This window comes from Psammomys obesus, unplaced genomic scaffold, assembly GCF_907164565.1.
Source record: "Psammomys obesus unplaced genomic scaffold, mPsaObe1.curated_primary_1811, whole genome shotgun sequence".
Lineage (NCBI taxonomy): Eukaryota > Metazoa > Chordata > Mammalia > Rodentia > Muridae > Psammomys > Psammomys obesus.
The window spans coordinates 10126754-10153958 of NW_026596034.1; the positions used below are offsets into that span (position 1 = coordinate 10126754).

Genomic DNA, 27205 nt, shown 5'->3' on the forward strand with positions numbered 1-27205 from the left:
CCTCTTCTCTCGCTCCCCGCCGGCCGCGGCTCCCTCGCTCTCCTCCCCGTCTCCCGTCAGCTCCGCCGAGCGATGCGAGTTCTGGGCCCCGGCGACGCAGCCTCCCGCTAGAGACCTGCACCCCCCCCCCATCACCCACCCTCGGCCCGGCCCTCCGCCCAGTCCAGCCCCGCGCGCGGGGGTAGGAGAAGGCGCCGCGGACGCACCGACGGCCGAGGAGCGGCGATGCACATGCACTAGCGGCACCCCCTAACTCACTCCCTCCACACCCCGCGCCGCCGCCGCCGCCGCCGCCGCCGCCGCCGCCTCCACCTTCTCCGCCTCCGCCTCCTCCTCCTCCGCCTCCGGCAGCCGCGGCAGAAGGACCCACCCTGCCCCCCACCCCACCCTCCGCCGGCTCCGGCTGCGGATCCAGCCTCGACTCCTATTTTATTTATTTTGGGTCGTGCACTAGCCTCGGTGCCTGCAGCCCGCGTCTCCCGGGCCCGCGGGCGCCTCCTCCCTCGGCTCCGGAGCCCCAGACCTCGGCCACCCTCACCTCGACACCCCCAGACCCCAGCCAGCCGCCGCTAGTCTCCGCCGCTGGAATCTTGATAGAGGCTGTCTTTTGGTGGGGATTCTGGTCTTTCGACAATTTTGTTCCCGGCCAAGGAGAGGATATCGTGATTTTCTCCCCTTTGAGCCCAGGCTCTGCTCTGTGGGGGGGTGGGGGGCGCGCCGACCCGGGGAGTCGTGCCAGCCGAGTCGTGCGGGCTGTGGCAGGGAAGGGGCCACCATGGGATGTACTCTGAGCGCAGAGGAGAGAGCCGCCCTCGAGCGGAGCAAGGCGATTGAGAAAAACCTCAAAGAAGATGGCATCAGCGCCGCCAAAGACGTGAAATTACTCCTGCTGGGTAAGGACCTCGCTAGCCACCCCAGCCCCTCGACCCCGGCCGCAGTTCCCTCACCCGACTAGCGCCCGGGGAGACCTGGTCCCAGAGTTGGCACCACCATGTGCCCAGGAGCGCTCACCCCTTGCATGCCTAGAAGCCCCCTTCCCGTTTCTATGAACTGACACTCACCAGTTTCCCCCCTCTCTGTGTGTCCCAACAGGGGCTGGAGAATCAGGAAAAAGCACCATTGTGAAGCAGATGAAGTAAGTCCCTATGGCACTGGGATTTGTACTTTTATTAAGAATAATTTTATACCGTTTTATTATCTTGCTCACCCACATGGCTCTCCAGGCCTGGTTTTTAATTCGTGCACACACACACACACACACACACACACACAGACCTGGTTTTGCCTCCCCTCCCCCACTCCCTACGTTGCTTCTGGGTCCCCCACCCCAACTCCTGGGGTGGGCGTTTCGGGGGAGGGAAGGGGGAGCGCCTGTAGTTGTATGAATGACAGTGTCCGCCATATTGATCAGAACATCACACTATCGGCGTGATTATGATCATAACTCTTGCTCGTGGAGTATTTCGTGTGTTTCGATGCCTCCATTTCTGTCTCTGCCTCCTTTTATTTCTCCTCCTCGCTTCCACCCCATCTCTCGAATCCCACCTCCCCCTGCTTCTCTTGAGACAGTGATTTTTGAACTTGACTAGAACATGGAGACCCAGCCCTGGCAGATTGGGGTGGAGGAGCAAGTGTTTGCTGTTCATGAGTTTGGTGCTGAATTCCTGGAGTCTGTGGCTTAGACCCCTCCCCCCAAACGGAGAGCAAGGGTTAGGGGAGGGGGCGTGCACTAAAGGAGAAAGGATGGGTTTCCAAGCGGATATGACAGACACAGCCCTATCCAAGGCGGAGGTGGAAGGGGGACGCTGTCTGTGAGGCTCAATGAAGAAATCAAGCCTCATCTGCACTCCAGCCCCTCTCCTTACCCCATCCTCCCCACCCTCCCACCCCTGGCAGTCCAGCCTTTGCTCTCCTCACGCCCGCAGTTTCCCCGGCACTGTGTAGCCTTTATCGTTATAGTTATTTACACTCTTAGGCCAGGTTCCCCGTAGCCTACCTCCTATGCGGGTTCCAGGCCCTACTTGCCACCGCCCCCTTCTACTCTAGGTATCAGTTTCCCCTCCTAATTAACTGGGGGTGGATTTGAGTGATGGTTGAAAATTAAAACAAAATGGGATATTCCTTTCCACATTTCCCCAATAAGGAGCCTCGCCCCTCCTTCCCCTTCACTGGCTTGCCTCTTGCCCCATCCACTCCAAGGTTCCTAGTGAGCCTACAGGCAGCTTTGCCTGGGGAGGGGTGGCAAGGAGGGAACGGGTGCGTGCCTTCCGGGCCTGCTGGCCCTGCTTCCGTTGGCCTGTCAGTTCTGGACGGAGGAGTTCGTTAGGACCGTTTAGCGAGGATTCCATGTCGCTTTGCTGTGACACCTTCGTGCACACACAGCTCCTAATTAGAGGTTGCTGTGCAGTAAACAAAAATGATTATTTTTCAACTTGACAGAATAGCCGAAGTAATTGCATCCCGTAGGAAAACAATGGAAAATAAAAACCCCTTTCGAGGGAAGGTGGGTGGGAGACAAAGTGTGCTTGCGGTTTCAAAACCAAGAAGCAAAAATTCTTGCATGTGTAACAGGCATGACAAGCGAGTTCCAGGCGGCGCCATGATGGTAGGGAGCAGCGACTAGGAGACAGTTTCCCCCATCTGCTTGGCATGCTTATTTGCGATCGAGAGCTCCCGGGGGGCTTTTTTCTCACAGGCCCCTTCGGCTAGCCTCACCCTTCTGAGCCACCAGTAATTTGGCCTGGGGTTTCTCTGAGGCTTGTGCAGTCCAAATGGATGGGGAGGCGGGGCCTGGGGAATTGCTCTTTGCCACAAGGTGCATGTTGCATCTGCCTGGAGCCCTCGCGTGTCGGGAAATGCAAACCGCGTCATCGCTTTCTCCTTAGAGGCAGGTTTCAAAACTTCGCAAGTCTGTAATCCGCTGTGGCAGGCTGGGAGTCGGGGAGAAGCCTCGGCCTCCTGAGCGGGGCGAGGTTTCAGGCGTTGCAAGTGGTGGACAGCGCCCAGACGAGGCTGGAAAAGTCGATGGGGCTGAGCTCGGCGGCGCTCGGCACTGCTCGGCCTGGCCTGGGCGCGGGGCTCGGAGGATCTCGACAGTGTTCGGAACACAGTCGGGGTCCAGGCGGAGAGGGCCGAGCGGCTTCGGAGGGGCCCCGAAGATATTCGGAAACCCTCGGAGAAGGGAGGGCAGTTGGGGATGGGTGGGAAGGGACTGGCAAAGTAACTTTGCATCCACCAAAGCAGCTTGTTACCTGCTTTTCCTGAACATGTCCCATAAATTAGGTTAATTTAATAAGAGGTTTAAAAATAAGTATTGAGTCCCCCAAAGGGTAACTTGCCATTTTTATTCAAAGAAAGCTGAACTCTCTGAGGGGAGTTAGTGTGCCACTTTAGAATGGAAATTCCTGATTAAGTCCTGGGGCACAAAATCTTAAAGGAAGGCTGTAGGAGACTTTCTGAGGAAAGTCCTGCGTGCCTTACTGATAGTGGGTTGCACTGAGGAGGAGGGGGTGAAGTGTCTGATGTTCAATTAAATCAGAAATCAGAGCATGCTTCTCTTTTCCTATACGTCTCCCTTACCTCCACCCCACAAACACCTTTTCTGTGAAAAGTGTTTGACTGCCTGTCAAAACTAAGATTTTTGTCATTGATTTTTGTTTCCTTTTAAGAGCAAAATGCACCAAATCTCTTCAGGAAATAGACTAGGTTTGCTCAGAGAGTTCACCAGAAAGGTGTCTGCCCATGCCAATTTTGCCACAATAGACCTAGCTTACCTGCCCTCTTGAAACATTCGTGAATGGCAGTTTTTCCTATGAGCTTGGCTCAAAATAAGTCAGATCAGGGCCTTGTGCCAAGCGAGATGCAGGACTTGTTTTATTAACCACAAAATGTGAGATTGGTGTCACTGTATCCAGTGACAGATTCTTTGGAGTTTTCACTTCCAGAGATGGGTTTTGAGATCACCACTCGAGTGGGAATCATTTGTAGCCAGGAAGATTGTACTTTCTGGGTGGGGCCAGGCCAGAAAGCCTCAGTAGCATTTGCAGAAGCAATTTCCTGTTTCCCTGTGCAATATGATTGGTGACAAAACCTATCAGGCCATATGTGTAAGTTAATTCAGATGCTGTGTTATGTCACCTAGGCAGATGAAATTAGATGGTTTGAGTCTGCTGTAGGTGACACCCTGTGAGAAGCCAGTGATTTCTAGTGGGGATTGGGGCCTAGTAACACAGCCCTTTGGGTTGGAAGGAAGAATATTGATATTCAAATGTTATTAGATCCTTTGTCATCAGCATTTTCAGAAAAGCAAGGAACTGCTTCACTGAGCTTGTGTTCTCATCCAGGTTGTGGTACACTTGATTACGAGGAGGAATCGGAATGTGTGTCCGTAGTAGCTGAGATGAAGCCATTAAGGTCTGGTAGGCAGACCTTAAAACTGAGTGTTAGCGCCCTCATCAACAGGACCATTACAGAGACAGACCCTTGGAATTTTTCTGCTCAGTACAAGTCAATAAGGGGGAAGCTTACATCAATGTTCAGAAGCCTAACTTTTAAGTCTTTAAAATCTTTTCTAATTTTAGTGTGTGTGCGTGTGCATGTGTAGACGGCAACTCTGTGGAGTCTGTTGTCTCCTACCTTTACATAGGTTTGGAGATCAAACTCAAGTTGCCAGCCTACATGACTATAGACTGTAAAGTGCCTTTATCCACTAAGTTATCTTGCTGGGACTCCCTTTGCCTCCCCCTTTTTTTTCTCTCTTCTGTGTGTGCTTTGTGAATTAGTGTTTAGAAGGTCTCTGTCAAGCAATACAAAACATGCAAGTTCTGAGAAATCAATAGTGATGATTGAGATAGTGCAAATATAATTTCACATATCCTGTGAGTAACCAGTGACTCCTTTTTTTCTACATGGCACTTTGAAGAACTTTGCTTGTTTCAGGGGTCTGTGTCCTCACCTGTGATATAATCTCATCATTTTCCTGATAATCTGGATGCTTTTACAACAACTAATAAAAATTTTAAAGAGTATAAATTTTATTGGATTTCTGAACCCTTACAAAGAAATATCTTAGAATGATATTTTATGAAGCATAGAATCAATAGAATATCGTTTTAACTGACTTCCCCACTCTGAACATTGAGGAACAGATGTTTGAACCTGCTAATGTAAAGTTCTTCTGGAGTTGTTCTGAACATTACAGCTTGCCTTGTTTCAAGGGGCTGAGTTTACTGGGGTGCTTACGTCACACTCTCTAGAGCATTAGCTTTTTGTTTTGCTTTTTCAGTAAGTAGTGTTTGAAACTTGCAGAAAGACCTGGCTCGCTAGCTAGTAGAGTTTGCCTATATGGGAAGAATAAAATGGGTCACTTCATTGATGGGGTACAATTTTTAAACAGATTTAAGGATTTGCCTATTGAAGATAGCACTACTCATACAAATATCCCAGCCCTTCCAAGTGAGCTTTTAGTATACCTCTCTGTCAGGGAAGGCAGTGGTCTTGAAAGGTTTTGAAAATATAGTGGTTTCCTCCTCTCAGCTAACCTTGACTTTATAACTGGTTGTCAAGACCATTTGGTTGGCTTCAACCCCGTGTCCTTTCAGCATCTAGTAAGTGACAGGCATTAACAGAAGCAGAGGTGGTAACTTGTAGCATTACTTCATGAAAGTACAGCCATCTAAAAGGGCATTTCCTACCCTTGCCCTAAGGTCTCTCTTGGAGGTAATAGTCCACTGAGAGCTACTTTTCAAGAAAGTAGGTTTGTTGTTTCTGCAGCCATGTCATTGGCTGTTTTGCCTCGCTCCTCACTTCTGTCTCCATGTTTATTCAAATATCTGCACCTTGCTCTCTGGAGACAGTGTGAGTGTGAACAGAATGTCAGATCAGGCAGCAGCAGATGAGTTCTCCTTTGCTGATGGATGGTGCTCTCTCCCTTCTTGCTGTTCACTGAGCTGTAAATACCAGCAGACCTTCTTGCCAGAAGAACAGCCAGCAATCCACCTGATTTCGTCAGGAACTGGCTGTGCAGTTCTTGAACCTCAGTGGATTCTGAAATGGAACCTGTATGTTTGTGGAAAGGGCTGTCGTCATTAGTTGTTAGATGAAGTAGGCGAAGCTTTATGCAGATTGACACGGCTGCATAGGAATCCAGAATGCCTTTCCTATGCATGGGAAGCTGGATGCATGCTCAGGTACTGGCTTGCTCCTTTCAGTGCCTGGAGCGCCTAGATTCCCTTGTGCATCCTAGGAAGCCACATCTGTTAAAGTTAGGCCAAGATCACTCGTGGTTTCCAGCTGCTTACGGAACACTATGTCAGTTAACTGGAGATTTCAGCAGAATAGGTCTTACTCTTCTGGCCTGTGTTCATGTAAATGCATTCAAATGGATGCAGGCACTTGATTCCCTTATATACCAGGATGTTTTCAGCTAGTCCAGTGGTTCTCAACCTTCCTACTGCTGCGACCCTTTAATACAGTTCCTCACGTTGAGGTGACCCCCAACCATAAAATTATTTTTTGTTGCTATTCATAACTGTGATTTTGCCAGTGTTATGAATCATAATGCAAATATTTTTTTTTGAAATAGAGGGTTGCCAAAGGGGTCTTGACCCTCAGTTTGAGAACCTCTGGGTTAGACTGTTATTGCAGGATCCCACCTTAATCTGAAAGCCAACTGGCAAGCCATTGATAGGGATGGTTCCAAGCTGAAGAAAAAAAAAAAGGTTTGGGAGGGGTTAACCTCACAACTGACACTAGCAAAGAAGAACTTTTAACTCTGAAAAAAAAAATAGTATATATGTGTTTTCATGCATGGACTTGAAATCAGGTGCTCTGAGGAAATCACTTCACATTTGTTGAATGCATTACAATAGGCCTAGTGGTGCTCATTTGAGCTCTCTTCCCGGAGCTTGTTTAAACTTATGTTCCATTACCGTTTTATCCCATCTTTCTCACTATGCCACCCAGCCCTGGTAGAAAGGACACTGTTGAACAATTAGCACTTAGTGGATGGAGTAGGAGAGGAAAGTGTAGTGGTCCAGGGAAATATATACCTTCTTAGAGAAGAAGCAGGTTGGCATGCTTCTCTGGAGTGGAGAAGGGTTGAGAACATTATTCTGCAACCAGGCTGCTGGCCTCAAAATCTCAACTCTCCTACCAGTCAGATGTGTGAGCTTAGTTATTTACCTCTTGGCATCTCAGCCTTCTTGCCTATGAAATGGAGCTGGTAGTCAAAGCAACTATTTGAAGTTGGTACAAAAATGAAACGAGATAAATAGACTTACAATAGTACTGGGAACATAAAAATCATTATGCAAAGATTATTTCAGTTTTCTTCCTTTGATTGGTTAGTGGGTGTTTATTTCCCCTATGTAGCCCTGCGTAACTGTGGACTTAGCTGACCTACGAACCACAGAAGAGGGGCACTGTGGTTCACACTCTGCTCATGGCCTCTTCCGCATGCCTACTCTGCAGCACGAGTTATATAACAAATCATGTCGTCATAACCAATGTGACATTTTTGATGGCACAGCTGCTTCAGCCCAAGACGGGGGTGATGTTACAGAGTGAGAAAGAGCACTGAACCAGGAGTCCAGACCAGCAGCTCCTCCTCTGTTCTTCTGAAAGAGCTAGACCAAGTGTACCCATGTTCCTTAGTGGTCTGTGAAACTTAAAACAGGCCTCTCTCTCTCTCTCTCTCTTACTCTCTTTCTCTGTCTCTCCTTTCCCCTTCTTCCACCTCCCCCTTCTTCTCCCTTTCCACTCCTCCCCCACTCTCTGGAATCCTGCAATACTACACCTAAAAGCATCAATTACGGTTCTAACCTGAGAGGGTGTGGGATACCCAGGATAGTTCTTCTAAGGCTCATGCAATAGGACCTAAGTCATAGTTCTGAGAAACATTTTGACAAAACCATCTCTAACCAAACTTTCCATATAGACATGGTCCCCAAATCAAAGAGATCAATCCAAAAGAGTCTGCCAGTATGAAACAGGATGTCATCGGGAGGAGAGAAAACCAGAGAAAAGTGGTCTGTGGCTTCTAGGATGCTCAAAAGTGGAGGCAGCCCTGCCCTTACCATGGAGGGCTGCATGTAAAGGAGCATGTTCGTGTTCAGATGACAAAGAGCCAGGGAATCGGCATGGGGAAATATGTTGTAATCTTTACTCATTCACTGGTTGACTCTAGGCAGACCATTTAGCCCTTCTTGGCCCCAGCTGGCTTATCTCTTAACCGGTGGCTTTCACTGTGAAATTTCTCTACTTCCTTTTCTAGTTCTAAGATAACAATAAATGCAAAGAGAAACCTGGAAGCCCAAAATGCAGTGGGGGATAGTGGGAGTGTTTGCCACCCACAGCTTTTATCTGCTGAGCTGTCTTTAGTTCTAATATTCTTCACAGAGAAAAGGAAAAATATTGTGCTTTTCATAGCACCAAAAAATTAAGGTAAAATAAAATCCTGCAAGAATAATAAAATTTGCCCCTTGATTTATCAACTGTCTAAGAAGCAAGCAAAATGGAGAATGGAGAGTAAAATACAAGAATAAGACTCCATGGCCAAAGATTTACTCTGAGTCCTAGGTATGTCCTAGATTATGGGTAGGTTTTCTTCAATCTAACGCTCTCCCAACGCTCTCCCAACCTATCCGTAAGCTATTTTGGCTTACGGATAGGTTTTCTATAGAAGTTTGTTACCTGTAAGCCAGGAGAGATGGCATGCACTTGTGAACTCAGAGAAGTGCAAGGATCACTTCTTGGGATCAGTTCTGTTTCCATGGGGACTTTCTGTCTCAAAAGAAAAAAATGAAAGAGAGGATGGAAAGGAGAGAAAAGAATACCTTCCCTGTGCTTTAAAAGTGGCCCTAGGTCACTTTCAGCTCCCACCCCCACTCCATACCTATCACACATTGTAAATGATTAGACGCTAATCTGTTTATTCCTTAGTAGTATGGGCATCCCTTCCCCACCGAGATTCTTGAAAGTAAGGATGACTTGTTCTCACATGCAGTGTAAACTGAACCTAGCACCTGGTATAAAGGAACTGCTCACACAATACTGACTCAAGAAAAGAACAAAATGAAACAAGGTACATGGGAATATACCTTGCTGTTCTGTGTAAGTCAGAGTAATAATGAAAGCTTTTAATGGATGTAGGCTTTCAATCTATTACCTTCATTTGTAGTTTCACATCAACTCAAGAAGAAATAGCATTTCTGTCTTACAGATAAGAGGCAAGGGTCAGAGACAATGGTTTGCCCAAAGCCATATAAGTTAGTAAGTTAGTGGCAGACTCGTTCAGACAGTGACTTGTCTAATTCCAAACCTGTCTTTTCCTTTGTAATTCCACAGTAGTTCTTAGTAGGTGACTACCACCAGTATGGGCAATGCGAAACTGGAATCTGGGGTCTGAAACCCATCTATAAATTGGATGGCACCAGTTTTGGCCAACGTTAGTAACCAGGAGATTAGCATGGCCTAATGGTGGTGCTATTCTTCTGAATGTAGTAGTGATGGTGGTCCTCATGTATCACATTAATTTGGACACCAGTATTAGTGTTCCCTAGCAACCACCCAGAGATGTCCTGTTTTTTCCATCCCTCTCTTTGAAGTGTGAGCTAATGCTCCTGTGGCAGCAGAGAGAAGCTGCTTCTGCAAGCGTTGGCTTTGGCTCAGGAAGATGGCTTAGAAAAGACTCTGGGAAGACAGGAAGGAGATCAGGAGAGGGCGTCATGGAGACATAGAGTAAATTCTTTCTTAGTCCTTATCCTTGGGGAACTCAGAGCTTCCTTGTAAGAGACTCTGACACTTGATGTCTGTGTGTGCAGTATTCTATGTGAAAGCAGACGGTACCTTCTCAGCCAGAAAGTTCAGGGAAGTCAGCTGAAAGAAAAATGGCATGTGGGATGAAACTTCAGAAGAAATGGTAGTTAGTCAGGTGGAAAGAGGGAAAGCCAGCAGAGAACCAGAATGTGCAGCAGCTGGATAAATCACAAAGAAGTAATGTGTGACAGTACCAGCAATGCGAAATACTTCCCTCTGACTAGGGCAGTATGTAAAACGAATGTTACAAAATGAGAGAGGAAAGATGAAATAGATAACAGATCATGAAAGGGCTAAGGTGCTGGACTAATGATCTGATTTTTATTGTGAAGATAACAAATTGCCACCAAAAGGAAATAGGTGGCAGGATTGGTGGATTACATTGGGAGAGCAGATAGAAAGTTACTTGTGCAATCCGGGTGGAAAAATATTAAAAAGTAAGTTAAAGCAGTAGGAGTTAGCAGACAGGTTGGGAGAGGGGCAGGAAGAAAGCAATCTTTAGCCATTGAGGTGACTGAACTTGTCTGAAGATTGATTGAAAGATTGTTTGAAGAGGAGATGAATTTCTGAGAGTGTTGACAAGAATGTGTCCAGGATTTCTGGTTGGGGCCCCTGGATGGTTGTCTATTCCCTTAGAAAAGAGGGAGAATGAGGGAAAGTGTAGGAAGAAAAATCATGTAAATGTGTTTGGTGAGTGGTGTGGAAGTTTATTACCACGGAGGCCAAGTGAGATGGGCAAAAAGGCATGCATACCCAATCACAGAAAGTCCCCAAAAGAATAATTTCAAAAGAAGGGCCTAAGAGACAGAAATGAAAAGGGACTCCAAGGCAGACAACATCATGAAAATAAAGGCAGGGGACACTGAAGATGAAGAAGTGGCTATAGTTCAGTAAGATATTGCCAGCGTTGGAGAAGGTGAAGACTGGCAAGTGTCCATTGAGTGTGGCAAGATGGTGATTTGAGCAAGAACAGTTTCAATGGAGTGGTGGGAGAAAAGCCAAACTGTGGTAGGAGTTAAGTGTGTGGGTTTGAGGAAGTTGATAGGGTCATGAATGCAGACCTACTTATCCCACAAGGCAGCCGTGGAAGGAAAGAGACTAAGGTAAGGAGTGAGAGAGGAGGAATGGGAGCTGAGGAGGGCATTATTTTACTGTTCTTCTGGCTAACATGAGAAGGCTCCGGTTCCTTGGAAAGCTGGGGTGTGAGGTCTTAAATGGAGGTAAAAATTGAAGACACAAAAAAGAGGAAATGAAGGAAGGAGCAGAGTTTCCCTCCCAGCTCCTGAGGATGGCAGCTTGAACTGGACTTGGCCAGTATCACCTTCTCTGGTTCTAATGGCGCTCATAGAATGAGAATATGTGGAGGAGCTTCAGGGAAGAGGAGACTTCAACCTTCAAGTTTCTTTTCTCTCTGAACTGAGAAAGAAAGCTGTGGTCGTTGACTGGAATTCCAAGCACTTGTCACCTTTATTCTCTTCAGACCATTTATTCGTTCGCATGTCCCAATACATACCTACTTCTGGTTATGTACTAGGTCCAGCTTTATGGCCTTGGAGAGTCAATGGTGAGTAGAACAAGTCTCCGGGAGATCAGTTCCTCGTGAGCAAACAACTGGGAAGAGTAGTTTTTTGGGGTTTTGTTGTTGTTTGTTTGTTTGTCTTAGCCAAACCTTTGGGACAGACTTAGGCTGATTAAGAGGGTGCCAGTTCCTGCTCTCAGAGAGCTGGGGTCATCAGAGAAGACAACCAGAGACATGAGAGTGATGAGAGGTTGCAATGTCACATTTAATTTGGGCAGGAGCTTGAGTGAATTGGGATGGGGCTGGTTGGAGAAATGAAAGCTCAGTAGACTCCTCTTTTACTGGCCGCACACCAGTAGTGGCGCTGCTTATCACTGCTGCTCAAATATAGAAGTGGGTGCATGATCCAGGTTGTGCCAAGATGATTGACCCGGGGGTGGGCATGTGACTTAAGCCAGGCCTTTCTCTGGGATTTGTATGAAAAAAGAAGCTGTGCAGTTGTACCCAGTGGGGAGCTAAGAGGGTAGAAACCTGGAGCTGTCTGAGGCCAGGTTTTCACATCCCCATTGTTCCCTACAGAGAGAAGCTTGCTCACAGTGACTTAGACTAAGGCTTTGAGAGACAGGGAGACAGGGAATGGGAAGAAGAGAGAGGAAGCCAGAGAGACGTCTGATGGCACTACTGCAATCTCTGGAGTGGAGAGAACAAATCGGATCCTGCCTTTTCTACCAACTTACTTGACAGCTAGATTTTGTTGTTGTTTGTTGTGATGCTGAGGATTACCCAGACAGGGTCTTGCACATCCTACTATGCAAGTCCTCTACCACTGAGTTGTAATCCCAGCCCTATTAAGGTTTATTTGAGCTAGGATTCTGTGTCTTACAACCATAATCATTCCTGAAGACATAAGAATACTAGGTAGCGGGGCAGTGATGGCACACGCCTTTAATCTCAGCAATCTTAGCACTACATCAGCAGAGGTAGGTGGATCTCTGAGTTCAAGGCCAAGTTTAGGAAGTTCTAGCAAAACCAGGCTACACAAAGAAGCCCTGTCTTGAAAAAGCAAAACAGACAAACAAATACTAGGTAAAGCACAAAATCAGGACTTAAGCATGGGCTCTCCTCGGGAGTGGTAGGCAGTTTTGTATCTGAAGAGTTGGGAGCTTCAGGGAATGTAAGAATCGACTGAAAAGGAGTAGACTGGCTTGTAGGTTCTCCTGATGATTTGGGTTGCAGAGGTCCAGGGAAGAGATTCTTGGAGGCAGACTGAAAGAGACCTCATGTGTGGCTGGATGTAGGGCTGAAAGCATCCTTCTGGCTTGAATATGTGGTGGTGCTTAGCCAAGCCAGCAGGTTGAAAAGAAGAGTGGCAGGAAAAGCCCTGGCTCAGGAGAACCCAAGTCAAAACACATTCAGGTATCTTAAGCTCTCCGGAGCCACTTTCTGGAAATGCTGAGCAGTTTGTTTAGGAGAGGCTTCTTGAGCTTAGAGGAGGGGTCTGGTCTAGGAGAACAGGGATCAGCTATCTTCCTGTAGAATTGGGAGCAGATGTCATTCCCAGCTGCTTATGCAGATGGACAAAAGGAATCCATATGGTAGAAGTAAGCTGAGGCACCTATCTGCACTGGGCCCTGTGGCCCTGGCAAGTTACCTGATTTCTCAAGGACTCCGCATTCTGTGTGTAACATTTGGAACCTGAACCTGGTTCAGTCTTAAGATCATAATTTATATCCTGCTAGTCAGCAAAACAGATGCTCTCCCATCAAGGAATTCCCTCCTTTTCCCCTGGCCATTTCCAGCTGACATAATAGATACAACAAAATTAAACTTTCAAGACTCTAGTGTTAAGTGAGAAAGAAACTGGGGCATCGGGGAGTGGACACTCACATCTGTTGGTACATGTATTCTCTCCCTTGAGGATATGAAGCCCACAAGATCCAGAGGTGTTTCACACTGTCATGGTTGCAGGAAGGACCGGATGCTGCTGTCCCACAAGAGCATGCCAATGATGACTCTAGAACACGAAGGAAAGACAACTTCTGGGGTCTCTGAATGAATTCACATGGATAGAAGGAATGCTTGTGGGCCTGACATGGCTATGTGGGCTCTAGCCAAAGCAGGTGAAAGGGAGCCTGGGAACATGTGTCTTAGGAGATAGACCAGCCTAAAGACACCAGTGGGCAGGGCACAGCCCATCAGTGGGGGACCTCAGTGAGAGGTGGTAGAATGACAGAGAGGAAAACCTAATTCTGAGCCATCCCTCCTGCTCCCCACCCCCTTGTGAGCTATATGGCTATTTCTTCTTTGGGTGCTTCCTTAGAATTGTAGCCATTATGGACCTCTCTACGCTCTACTGCTGGCGCATGTGTTAATTTACAAATACCAATAATGAACCAGCTGTTTTTGGCACTTTCTCCTCTTCTAAGAATAGAGCTCAACGGAATAGATAAACTTCTGTCCTCAGGATTTGACAGTGTTAAGGAAGGGAGAGAGTAAATAAGTAAGGAAAATGAGGCTATTTCATAGAGTGACATATGTCCCATGGAGGAAATTGGGGTTAAATAATGGAGAATAGTAAGGGAAAGAAAGGATAAGACACCAAGCCAGAATACAGAGGCCCTGAGGCGGAAATCAACAGAAGCAAAACTAATGAGGCTGGACCACAGAGATGGAAAAGTAAGGCCTGATAGAGCTAAAAAGGCATATAGGGAAGTGTGTGGGCCTCGTGGCTGTGCAGTAGCACTTGGGTTTTATTATGAGTGCTACAAGAGATTTGACTGTTTTTAAAAGATCCCTGTAGGGCTGGTGGTGGTTCAGTGGCTAAAAGTATCTGACAACTTGAGTTAGATTCTGGAACCCACATGGTAGAGGGAGAGAACTAACCACTAATACCCCCTTCTCACACTACATACACACACAGAGACACACTACACACATACACACACACACACACACACACACTGTCTTAGTTTGCTTTCTGTGGCTGGGATAAACACCATGACCAAAACCAACTTTGTGAGGTAAGGGTTTATTCAATCTTATGCTGCAGTCCATCACCGAGGGAAATCAGGAAAGGGGCTGAGGACAAGAACATGGAAGTAGGAACTAAAAACATGCAAGAATGTTGCTTACTGGCTAATGTCCTCTGGCTTGCTTAGCTACCTTTCTTATACAGCCCAGGACCATCTGCCTGGGGATACCACCACCCACAGTGGGCAGAGCCTTCCTACAACAATTGGCAGTTTAAAAGTACCCCAACAAACATGGTCACAAGACAATCTGAGGAGACAGTTTTTCAGATTCCTTTTTCCTTCTTCCCAAGTATGTCTGAGTTTGTGTCAAATTGACAAAATAACTATCACACACACGGAGATAGAGGGGCAGATAGATGTAAAAATTAAGTTAAAAAATCTAAAAGATCCCTCTATGTTCAGAAAAAGACAAAGTCAGAAAGACAGACGTTGTAGCATTGGTTTTGAGGGACTGGGATGCGGGCTGAGGGGCGGGAGGAGTGGACTATAAAGGCATACAAGAGAGCTTCCGTGGGCGGTGGAAATATTCCATGCATTAATTGTGTTCATGGTTACACAATTGTATATTTTTTTCAAAAGGGTAAATATACTTCAATAAACTTGTCTAGTAAAATATTCAGGATTGCCACGTGTGATAGGACATACCTGTAACCCCTTCATGCAGAAACCTGAGGCAGGAAGATGGCAAGCTCAAGACCTGCCTAGGTTATAGTGAGACTCTGTTTCAAAAGGGGTAAGAGAAGGGTGGAGATAAGAGAGGGTTAAGGGTAAATATGACCAGGATGTATTATAGAAACTTATAAAACTGTCAAAGGATAAATCTTAAACTAAAGTTTAAATTAAAAAGAAACTACAACAAGCTTTAGCAGGACTTCATGTTGATTGTGTGGAAGATGGTGACAGAGAAGCCTGCAGGGAGAGGCCACCAGGCTGATGGGCAGTTCTTTCATCTGCCTTACAGTTTAGTTTGCGTTGCATGCTGTTCCTGGGGACTTCCTCACATGGGTTTATTGATGTGTGTCCCTAGTTTTCCTGTTTACACAGCTTTCCTTTACAACTGTTTTATAAGCTCAGAGTGGATAGAAGCCATCTGCTTAATGTGCAGGCCCACAGGACATGCTTATTACATCATTTTCCTTACATCCAAGTGGTGCTTTCAGTTCCTCATCCCTTTGAGCCATGGCTGCATAGATATCACAGTGTCCCCATTTCATAGATGAAGACATCAAAGCAAAAGTAAGTGCATCCAGCAGCATCCAGAAGTATGAGCCATGGAGGCATGGGGTTTGCCCTTTGTATAGACGTCAGTGTGGTGTGGGGAGGAATTGCTCAGTTTCTCTGAATCTCAATTTAATCATTGACAAGAGACAAAAAATTAACACATTGCAAGTACACTGTGAGGATTAAATGAGGTGGCACAGCTGAGAGCATTTAGCACATAACTCAAGTTCCTCAAACGGTAGCTATTGGTATCACTTTATTTTAGTATCAAAAGCTTTCTCAAGTATCAAGGCAGCGTAGCCAGCACTGCACGGCAGGGTCCAGCATGTTGTGTCTCTGGATGTCGTGCTCTTGTTACCAGTTGCTTAGTAGAACTAACTACTTTTTTACCAACTCAGTTGTTTAAACACAGCTATTGATTTTTTTGTGGCGCACTCACCATGGTGGGCACTATAAACACATAATAGTCCAAAGGAATTCTACCTCTGCCCCTCTTGGTAGAGCTGTTTTTATAGTGAGCTCTGCAACCACAGGAAGTAGAAGCCACTCGGGGAGCTCTCACCAATGTGGAGTCTTGGTAGACCCCCTGAAAAGAGTAACATTGAAACTGTCTTTAAAGCTGCAGAGATGGCTCAGTGGTTAAGAGCACTGGTTGCTCTTCTAGAGGACCCTGGTTCAATTCCTAGTTCCCACAGGTCAGCTGACAACTTCCTGTAACTCCAGTTCTGGGGATCTGCACTATGAAGGTCCTGCATGCAATTCTATGCAGACATACATACAGGCAAAACATGCGTACACATGAAGATTTCAGAGTTAACTAAGGCTCTGTAGATTAAAACAGAGGACCCAGGTTCAATCCCCAGCATCCACATGGTAGCTCACAACCATCTGTCACTCCTGTTCTAGAGGATCGGACACCACTTTCTGGCCTCTGCAGGCTCACAAGTGGGGCACAGTTTACACATGTGGACAAAATACTCATACATATAAAATATTTTTTAAAAAAATTAAAGAGTGCATATATATTTCTAATACATTATTTTAAGTTTTTAAGTTATGTATGTATGTGGAAAGAAAGCATTGGATCTCCTGAAGCTGGAGTGATAGGCAGTTGTAAGCCGCTGATGTGGGTCCTAGCAACTAAACACTCATTCTTTGTGTAAGAGCAGTTACACTCTCTTAATCGCTAAGCCATATATAGATAGATATAGATATATGTATGTGTTTATACATAGATATCCAGCCCATATTATAATTGTTACATAAAATAGAATATACACAAAATGTAGTTTACCTCTCTAACAAGTGTTTTAAAAGGCAGTGCTTAAGTGATCATCAGTAGGTGAAAAGGCAGGATCTGCTAGTACCCAGGGATGTCTAAATATCCCTTCCTGGTCATAGCTCCTGTGACCTTGATTTTTCTGGCCAGTGTTTTATTCTTTCTATAGAACATACCACCAGTGTATGAAGGCTACTCTCTAGTTTTTGCCTGAGTTTGACATGGTTGGAACTACACCACTAGAGACCAAGTCGTGTGATCTTTCTTTTGATGTTATGTTTATAGTATTTACCCAAATTGGTATGCATATCTAGGATTTGTTCATTTTTGTTATTATACAATTATTGACGTATTATATTATGCCATTTACTATTATGGATTTTTAATGTTTTATGGAGCATCCAGAAATATTTGTGAATATTCACAAAAAGATGCCGTATATTATGTATTTCTTTGTTGTGTGGTATTTATTGTTATACACCAGCCACAATTATGCCATTTTAAGTTTGGGCAGATTACAAAATGCTGCTTTGAATATATTCATCTGAGTGTGTGTGTGTCTATGTGTGTTTGTGTGTGTGTGTGTGTGTGTGTGTGTCTGTGTGTGTTTGTGTGTGTCTGTGTGTATGTATGTGTTTGTGTGTTCTGGGCCATATCCATTTGTAAAGAGCTCTGAAATGGAATTGGTTTGGATTTTAACTGCATAGTGTGCAGTGCTTTCTGGACGCTGTGACAGTCACACTTTGTCATGCTAGTGGAGAAATCCCTGTTGTCCTTCTGTCCTACCAGCTTACAGGGTACTGAATCTTTACTGTGCATTTGCCTCCCATGTTTGAGATGGGTCTAGAAGCAGAATAGTCTTTCATATGTCTATTAAGCAGTCATTTCCTCTCTTGTTGAACACCTTGTTCTTTTGTTCTTTTATTAGGTTCTGATTTAGCTCTTCATGGTTCTGCATACTGGTCCTCTTCTGTTTCAGTTGCAAATGCTGTTCTGTAATTTGTCCTCTCACTTGTTGGTGGTGCTTCTGTGATAAAGGCATGTCCTTATTTTCAATACAGGCATATTTTCTTTCTCTTATAGCTAGTGTTTTTGTGTCCTAGTTAAGGCACTTTTCTTTCAAGGTGGCAAAAACTGCCCTCTTTTTTGTCACTCTCTTCAAAAAAAACTTTGAGGCTTTTTCCCCTCCTGTGTAGGTGTTTAATTTATCTGTAATCAATTTATGTGCTGTATGATAGAGTTCCAGTTTTGTTTTCCTCCCCTAAATGGATTAAATGGTTGCTCACTTCTTCCAGCACCGCTTTCAGAAAGGGCCATTCTTTCTGTCCCTTCTCTGCAAGGTTCTCTGTTCTGTAAATGATGTTTATACACACAGAGGGTTTCTTGGCTGACTTTATTTTTAAGCCATCACCACACTGTCTCAAGTAGTATATTTTTATAAGGTGTCTTTATTTAACAAATCTCCTTTGCCTTGTTCCTTTTTGTGTGCCTAAACTGTTGGCCCTTTTAGTATAAATGCTATAGTTAATTTTTGTATACATATGAATGCCTGTACACACATGCACCTTTCTTGTGATTTGATTTTTTTAATTCTCTAATCTCTTTGATTAGAATTTATGTCTTTATACTAAAATATGTACACCTAAGGAAGTTAATCAAGAAGGAGGACTCTGGCTAAGATGCTCAATCCCCATTCGGAAAGGCAAAGAGGATGGACATCAGAGGAGGAAGAAAACAGGGAACAGAACAAGAGCATACCACAGAGGGCCTCTGAAAGGCTCTACCCTACAGGGTATTGAGGCGGATGCTGAGACTCATAGCCAAACTTTGAGCAGAGTGCAGGGAATCTTATGAAAGAAGGGGGAGATAGTAAGACCTGGAGAGGACAGGAGCTTCAAAAGAAGAGCAACAGATCCAAAAAGATCTGGGCACAGGGGTGTTTTCTGAGACTGATATTCCAGCCAAGGACCATTCATGGAGATGGCTTGGAACCCTTGCAGAGAGGTAGCCCATGGCAGTTCAGTGTGGGTTCCATTGTAATGGGGATAGGGAATGTCTCTGACAGGAACTGATTGACCTGCCCTTTGATCACCTCCCCCTGAGGGGGGAGCAGTCTTACCAGGCCACAGAGGAAGACAATGCAGCCACTCCTGATGAGACCTGATAGACTAGGATCAAAGGGAAGGGGAGGAGGACCTCCCCTATCAGTAGACTGGGGGAGGGGCACAGGTAGGGAAGAAGGAGGAAAGGTGGGATTTGGAGGGGAGGAAAGAGGGAGGTACAGGGGGATACAAAGTGAATAAACTGTAATTAATAAAAATAAAAAAAAGAATTAATGTCTTTAAATGTATAAAGCCTTTGTAAACCGTGTTTCCTTAGGTTATCATACTTTCTATTAAGAGATACTGTAATTTTTCCATGGCCATCTTGACTATTTTTTGTTACTTCATAAGTAGATTCTTGGTTCCTCCCATGACCAAATAATTGCTTCTTTCAAGGTTGGCTTTAGAGTTGCACAGACACGCGCAGACACACCATTGTCTATGTTGTCTTGCCAGAGGGCACATCTCTTACAGTGATGGCATCAGCAGCACATCATAGTCACCTTATGGTTTGCACTTGGTGTGCATCCTTAGACTTAGACAAAGGTATAAAGGCCTCATTATAATGGCATAAATAGAATTTTCACTGTCCTGAATCTCCCCATGCTCCCTCTATTACTAATCCCTCCTCCTCTAAGCCCTGATAATACTGATCTTGTCACTGTGTCCATAGCTTGCTCCCCTGAGTGTCATAGAGTTGTAAGCCTGTGGGATCATAGCCTTTGAGACTGGCTTCATTCAGGTCTTTTTCATCTCTTTTCATGCTTTAGAAGTCCATTTACTGTTAGTGCTAAACAAGATTCCATTATCTGAATTACCATAGATTTCTGCTTTTCCTTCTTTTAAATCAGTGTATTACACAATCGGAAGTCTTCATTGCTTCCAAATTTTGACAATTATTTTTATAGAGCAGTTAATACTGTAAATTTCCATGTGCAGGTTTTGTGGGAGAAATGTTTTAAGTCTTTTTAGTAAACACCAAAGAACACACTTGTTGGATCTCCTAAAAGAATATAAAGTTTTGAAAATACAAACAAATAAAACAACACTAAATTATTCCACAGTGATGTTATGTCATGTCCCCACCAATAATGAACGAGAGTTCCTGTTGCTCCATGTCCTTTCCAGCATTTGATATTGTCAGTGTTTTGGATTTTCCATATATGTTTGTAGTGGTTTCTCAGTAATGTTACATGTGATTATATGTGATACTGAATACCTTTTCATTGGCTCATTTGCTGTCTCTGTGTCTCCTTTAGCAGGTGTCTACTGTGACCTTTTGCTCATTTTTCTAAAGCCAATTGCTATTGTTCTTATTGTTGAGTCTTCAGGAATAGTATAGTTTGGAGCTAGAAAAATGGGTTGGCAGTTAAGAATACATGGAGATGAGCAAAGCATGGTTTCCAGCACTGCCTTCATTTAACTCCAGCTCTGGGAGTTCTGACACCCTCTTATAGCCTCCATGAACACCTGCAATTCATATGCACATACCCCACACACACACATTCACACAATTTAAAAATAAAATAATTGGTATAATTGACTAACAGTATTTGTCAGATATGTTTTTTTTTTAAGTATTCTCTCTTAGCCTGTGCCTTGTCTTCATTCTTTTAATATTGCTTTATAGAAATTTTTTTGTTGTTGTTGCTCCTGGTATGTAGATAGAATTTGTTTTGTGGATTGACTTTGTATCCACCAACCTTAATTTTTGCATAAATTCTAAGAGTTAATTCCTGTGGCTGGAAGCAGAACAAGAACAAATATGATCTTATTTATCTTGCTTTCCAGAGAAATAATATTAAGGAAGGACTGAGAAAGCCAGCTTTGGGGAAGAAAAACAACATTTCGTGGGTACCCATTGTTTGAGATGTTTAATAGACATGTCCAGTTTGACTCTCGCTAGAGAAAGGTATTGATATCCTCATTTTGTATATGCAATGTAAGATTCAGAGGAGTTATCCAAACCTTATTCCAGATCATGCCTTGGCTTGTGATTAAAACCGGTTTGCCCTACCAACCAAACTACACATCATCTATGCTGGAATTCAGACACTCTTTAAAACACCTGGACCTCCTGTTTTCTCCTTTTGTCTTGAAAGGCCTTGCTTGGCCATTGGCAGGTCTTCTGCTGCCTTTTAAAAACTGTACCTACAGCTCTGGGTTTTTGTAGCCTGGTTACTGTCAGCTCTTGGTTGAATTCCTGCCCTCTCCACAGTATTCCCTTCTCACAGAGGAAGTTAGTTACTAACTTGTTGGATTCCAGGAACCAAATTAGGAGTTACCTTGTGTATACTATTTTAGTCTTGGTTCCAGAATAATGATTGGGGTTTTACCACCCTGTTTTGTTATGCAGTGGACTATGGAGAATTTATGGGTGTATCATTCCTAGCGCCTCCCTCCCATCTGGTGGATGTTGGAGCTGCTTGCACACAGGGGCAGGGGTTGCTGAAGGATCCTGGGGTGCTCTGTGAACACAGCCCGGGGGTGCTCTATTCAGTGTGACAGCTTCCTATTCTGCAACACATGGCCCTTCACAGGGTGACAATAAATTATGCAACTGCAGAATTAAACAGTGGAGGAAAGGAAGGGACAAAGTGGATGTCAGCCTGGCTCTGAAATGTGAGCATACAGACCTCAGCTACTTGGCAGAGGAAGGTCTTTAACAACTGAGAACGGCCGGAAGTCTGCACAGTGCTGCTTGGGAGAGTAGGCCCGACTGTTTAAAGAACATAAATGTTCTTTTTACTCTGTTTATCAATTCCAGGAGAGTTTTAGAAACTAGGAGGATCATTTACAAAAGAAATTAGTCCTGTGGTGTCTGGAAAATGACTTGAATGCTGAATACAGTAGCAGTATGTAACCTTTGCCCTAAATAGCCTTAAGTTGTCTTTTTTTTTTTTATTATTGGCTTGTGCTAAATACCAGAGTCCCTGAAGACAACTGACATGCAACTATGTGTCCTTCCCCACCCCTAAATGGTCATGGAGTGTAGTTAGCTCCTGTTTGATGGGCATTGTGTAATTTTCCTGTCTCTTCCCTTGCTGTCACCTGTCAGAGCTGGCTGCTTCGGGTGTTCCTCCAGCTTCACCACTTTCCCTGGTCTCTGTTCCACTCTGAATCTATAATAGCCCAGAAAACTAAACGACCAGGCTTGTCATAGGAGTGTGTAGGACAAGAAAAAATAGAATGGCCCTGGGAGAGAGGTTAAAGGTCGGTGCTTATGCTGTAGCATGTGGACTTTTTCTTCCATTTCTGCGGGTTTGTGACCCAGGACTGCATAAAAATGAGCTGGCAATGGTGCGATGCTACATAAATATCAATGATGGGGTATGGCTGCTGCCACCATGTTCTATGACTGTCCAGAGGTACTCACTGTCTCGGGCTGTCAGCAGTTTCAATTCACAGGAATGGTTGAACAAATTAGTTTTCAGAAAGAGATGTGCTGGCATTTGTTAAAAAGATGCAGGCCTTAGCAACAAGAGTGTAGGCATGAAGATGCTTACCAGTGCTGTGTTGGTACCTTGTATGGAATGGTATGGACTCACATGGGTGCACCTTGGTTGGTGCTGCCTGACAGGCAGAGGCATCTCCAGAACCCTACCAATGGTTTGACACCATGCCATCTGCCCATCTGGGAAAGCTTAAAGCTAAGCCAGACCAAACTGCCACTGCTGGGTCCAGATCCACGTGCGCAGGTCTAGGGAAGAGAGCATAAGAATTTGACTGTTTCCAGCTGTTGCAACCATCACATGAATCTGCTTGGAAAAACACTTCACACCTACATTACTGTTAATTCATCTCTTCCGTTCTGAGACCTGACTTTGTACCAAACACAATCTTAGGTTTTGGAACTAAGAAACATACATAGATCTCTGCCTTTATGGAATGTCTTACATTTTAACAAGGGGCAACAGGCAATAAGTGAAATATATAGTAGCTGGTGCTAGATGCTGTGATGGAAACTGAAATGGGGAAGGGGACTAGAAAGTGGAGAGGTTTTATGAGTGTTTAACAGAACTAAAGTAAGTCCATCCCAAAATGATGAGATTGGAGCACACACTTGAGGGAAAGGAGACATCTTCCAGAACACATAGGGGGAGACTATTTCCCCAGCAAAAATAGAAAGCACATGGGTTCTGAGTCAGAGGTGGGCAGGCTTTCTATGTGATTAAACACACACACACACACACACACACACACACACACATTTGCATAGCTGGAGTTACAAATGAACTACAAAATGTATGCTCTTGTCATAGTTATCTGTGATGTGTCTTACCTGCAGGTAAGAGTTGGAAAGGAAGCTTCATCACAGACCTTTGTCTTGTGGATATTCAGACTGTTATTCCCTTTCAAGGCCTGCTGAGAGACAGACAGAGAGATTTGTGTTTGTGCGTGTGTGTGTGTGTGTGTGTGTGTGTGTGTGTGTCCTGACCCAGGAGGAACACTGAAGGAAGGAAGGAAGGAAGGATTCTTGCTATAAAAGGACTAGATTGAATCATCACAATCTGGGAAGGACCAGGCTTTTCTGGGTGGTCTGTAGGAGATAAGCACAAAAGTGCACCAGCTGCCTGGTCCAGCTGGTCTCCTGGTAGAGTAGGTTTCCATCAGTGGCCTCCTCTGCCCCCAGCTCTGTCGCTGCTTTCCACTTTACCATCACCAGAACACAAATACTGAGACTTGCATAAGGATAAATAGACTGGCCCCAGACTTCATTCAAAATGCCAACACATTTGTGGGCTTAGCCTTGGGCGTGCCTAGCAAGCAAGCTTATAACCTAGTTGTAGAGGCTGGTGAGCTAGAGCCACAGGACAAGACTCCTGTAGTGCAGCCTGAAGGTTGAGTAGTATGTGAGTAAACACATATGTTACTATATCTCTCACACAACAAAGTCATACATTTATAGGTAATTCATGCTTAGGTGAAATTAAAGGTATTGGTAAAATGATAAAAATGACATTTGAACAGTGCTAACCTCAAACCTGCTGTTAGACAGGTTCCTACCCTGTTAGAGATGAGGAGGGTGCTTTTTGGGGTCCTCTGCCATCCTACACTGGTGCTGTCTTAATCTTACCCCCATGTCCATGAGCTGCCACATTTACGAGTTCATCTTCCTAGCACTTGCCTATCAGTTTCTCTGTCCCCTTGCCTGTGCTGGACCCCAAATCCTAACTGCTACTCCCTGCCCAGTCCTCTCAGCTATTTTGTGACAAAGCTGTTTCTGCCTCTTGCTGCCTCACTTAGCCCCATCCCAAGCTTTCTTTTCCCTGCACCTAAGCTGACTCAAGTCTGGAGCTCCCTTGGTTGTGAGAATGTACGACAGTCTAGCCCACCACACAGATCCCAAGCTGTCTTCTCTGAAGGATGTCTTTTCCCAGGCATTTGCCCACACCCCTGCCTCTGAGGCTGCTGATGCTGAGGCATGCTGCCTCTCTCCTCTTCTGCAGATCTGACCTACAAAGACAAGCTCAAGTCTCCCCTGCTCCATGGCCAGTCCTCTGCATAATAACACACACTGGTATCACCATTCTTGAAGTGGTTTAAGATCTGATATCTTCATCACATGATTAGAGGGGTTTTTATGGGCTGGCACTATTCTATAAATATGATCTCTTCATCTGTTGCAGTATTGCATATATATATGTATATGCGCAAGCACAGTGAACAGGACCAAATGGTCCTGTTCACTAGGAGCCCAGCAGCAAGAGCTGCATAGAAGCTATTTACAGAGAAGCAGTTTCAGCACATGGTGAAATGCCAACTCCAATGTCAGCCCTGCCTGGGTTGATTCTGTCTGTGCTACCCTCTAGCATTGTAACCTTGAGCAAGTAAGTTTGAAGATGATACGAAATAATGGAGAAACAAATAAAAAAGCCTTATAATCTCAGAACTTAAGAGTCTGAGGCAGGAGAATTGCCATAAGTTACAGGCCAGCATGGGCTACAGTATAAGACCCTGTCTTAGAAAAATAAGTTTTTAATCCAGCACTAGGAACATAAGAATGAATAATTGTGGCTATTGTTGCTTACTAATTGACTAACATTTGGCTTGTGCAGAACTGGCTTCCTTATACAGGCTGTGAATCTCCTGTGGAAAGAATCCCAGTTCATATTCCTCAACTTCTTAGCCAAATATGTCTGTGGCATACAGTGACTGTGTGTGGAGATTTATATAAGTAGTGGCCCTTGTTCACATGGCCATAAGTTTCCTTATGTATTAGTTGTTAAAATGTAAGCTGGTATGAAATTTCAGCTTGTATATGTGACATAGAATTTGTGCATTTGAGTCCCCAGGGGTTAAGAATTACTAAACCCATCAGGGCAGTGCTCTTTATGGAGTGTTTAGTTTGTGCAGTGAGAGGGAAGGGCATACTCCCTCGCCCTGTTGAGGACACTCGTATCTATCGTGGGCTGCCCGTGCTCTTCTCTCCACAGTTTAAACTGCACCTCATGCCCTTTCTCTGAAGATCCTACATCTTGCAGCCTTTCTCAGCAGGTGCTAGAGCCGGTTCTAAGTGATAAGAGGAGATTGCAGTGGGTCTGAAAGCTTCATTCTGGTCTTCCTTGGAGCATAAGGTCTGTAGGGAATGCCATCTTGAGTGAGGTAGTGAATGCTGGGCATCTGTCAAACCCATTGAACTGTACATGTGAGGTTTGTGTGTATAGATTATATGCAAATAAAAAGCTAATAATAAATGCTTTTTTTTACAATAAAGGAAAGCCTAAAAATTAAATATTGTCTCCCTGAGCCCACCAACCTCTGAAGAGCCCAGTTCTGCAGGAAGTGGGGGGGAAGGCAGTGGGGGGAAGTTTTGAGCCCTCAGAAGGGCAGAGCAGCCCACCCTCTTTTTCCCTGCTTCCCTGCTTTGCAATTTTCACCTATGAACTTCTTCAGCATTCACACTTGCTCCTGAGAAGAGTCATCTCACAACTTCCCAACACAAGAATTCATGGCATACTGTGTTCTTTAGCACATATTTGACTGGCTTTGCAAGTCCAATGTTCAAATTCCAACTCTGCTGCCTTGAATGTGCCTTTCACCCCCACCTATCAGGGTTGGTGAGAATACCAAATGATGTGCAAGTCTTACAAGGGCACAGCATGTAAGCCACATACTATGTGCACTTCCTGGTCTATTCATTTACCGATGTGTGAGGACGCATGGAGGGCTTTGGAGTCCAGTGGTTCATGCACAAGTTCTGGAGAATAACCTGGTACATTGGTGCCAGCCTTTCTACTTACTTGCTGGTAACTTTAACCAGCTTTTTATTCCCTTCCCTCCATTTCCCAAATGTGAGATGGGAATGATGACAGAGCCTACCCCATGGAATTGTACTCAGAGAGAAATGAATTCATCCAGGTGAAACAGTTGGCCCAGGGTTCATCCATGCAGCTAATATCACCACAGGCAAGGCTTCCTCCTGGGCCTGGAAAGGGCATCTTTGCAGAGGAAAACAGAGCAGAAATTGTTTGAACAGAACTGCTTTGTATGTTGGATCTATTTTCCACAACTTGGTACTGGAAATTGATTATTTCCTCTATTTGATAAGTTTTCCCATGCCAAAATATTTTAAAAGAATTTTTATTGCATTTATCTAGTGGTAGAGCATGGCATGCATGCACAGTACACACACACAGAAGACAGCCTATGGGAGTTCTCTCTTCTACCATGTGAGTCCAACAAGGTAGAGCTCGGGTCGTCAGGCTTGGCAGCAAACCCATTTTCCTGCTGAGTCTTCTTGCTGGCTCCTAGCCAAAATCTTTAATATTCTGAGTTTACCTAATAAACCAAAAGGGCCCTGTGACATGCCCTTGCCTTCTGAGTTTTGCTGCAGTATCATCCGTGAGCTCTCCAATCTACAATTTAAAAACAGAAAAGTGACAAACTGGGTATTCTCATTTAGTTCATAGTGATTACTTTGTAGCCATTTTTAATGGACACCTGCCTTAGCCAGCACTTGCAGTAAGGTAATATGCATGCTAAGCTGAAAATGCCAGAAATGGTGGTTGAGTCTTGATTCCAAAGACAGAGTGAGAAATCACACACAGCCAGTGTGGCTTCAGTGCTAAGGGAATGACAGACCCTTGTTGTTAAAATGGAACGTTGATTCCTCATCTGGTTCTTTGAATCTGAAATATACACTCAACATCAATTCTGTTAGGCTTTTTATTATGATCTACTTGTCTGTGCATATTTCCAATATTCTAGGAACTGCCAAAAATAATTTTGAAGC

At 44.7% G+C, this 27205-nt stretch overlaps 1 protein-coding gene across 3 annotated transcripts in view; it reads left to right on the forward strand.

Annotated features, from left to right (window-relative positions):
- The first annotated feature begins 11 nt into the window (after positions 1–11).
- Gnao1 (G protein subunit alpha o1) overlaps positions 12–27205 on the forward strand; it is a 158569-nt gene continuing 131375 nt past the window's right edge. For 2 of the 3 annotated variants that reach the window (XM_055620994.1, XM_055620995.1), the window contains exons 1-2: positions 15–893; positions 1093–1135. In XM_055620994.1, coding sequence (XP_055476969.1) covers positions 776–893; positions 1093–1135 — 161 coding nt within the window. In that variant the 5' untranslated portion in view covers positions 15–775. Of the gene's footprint in view, positions 894–1092; positions 1136–27205 lie in introns of all 3 variants that reach the window. The other variant, XM_055620993.1, reaches the window with a different exon arrangement.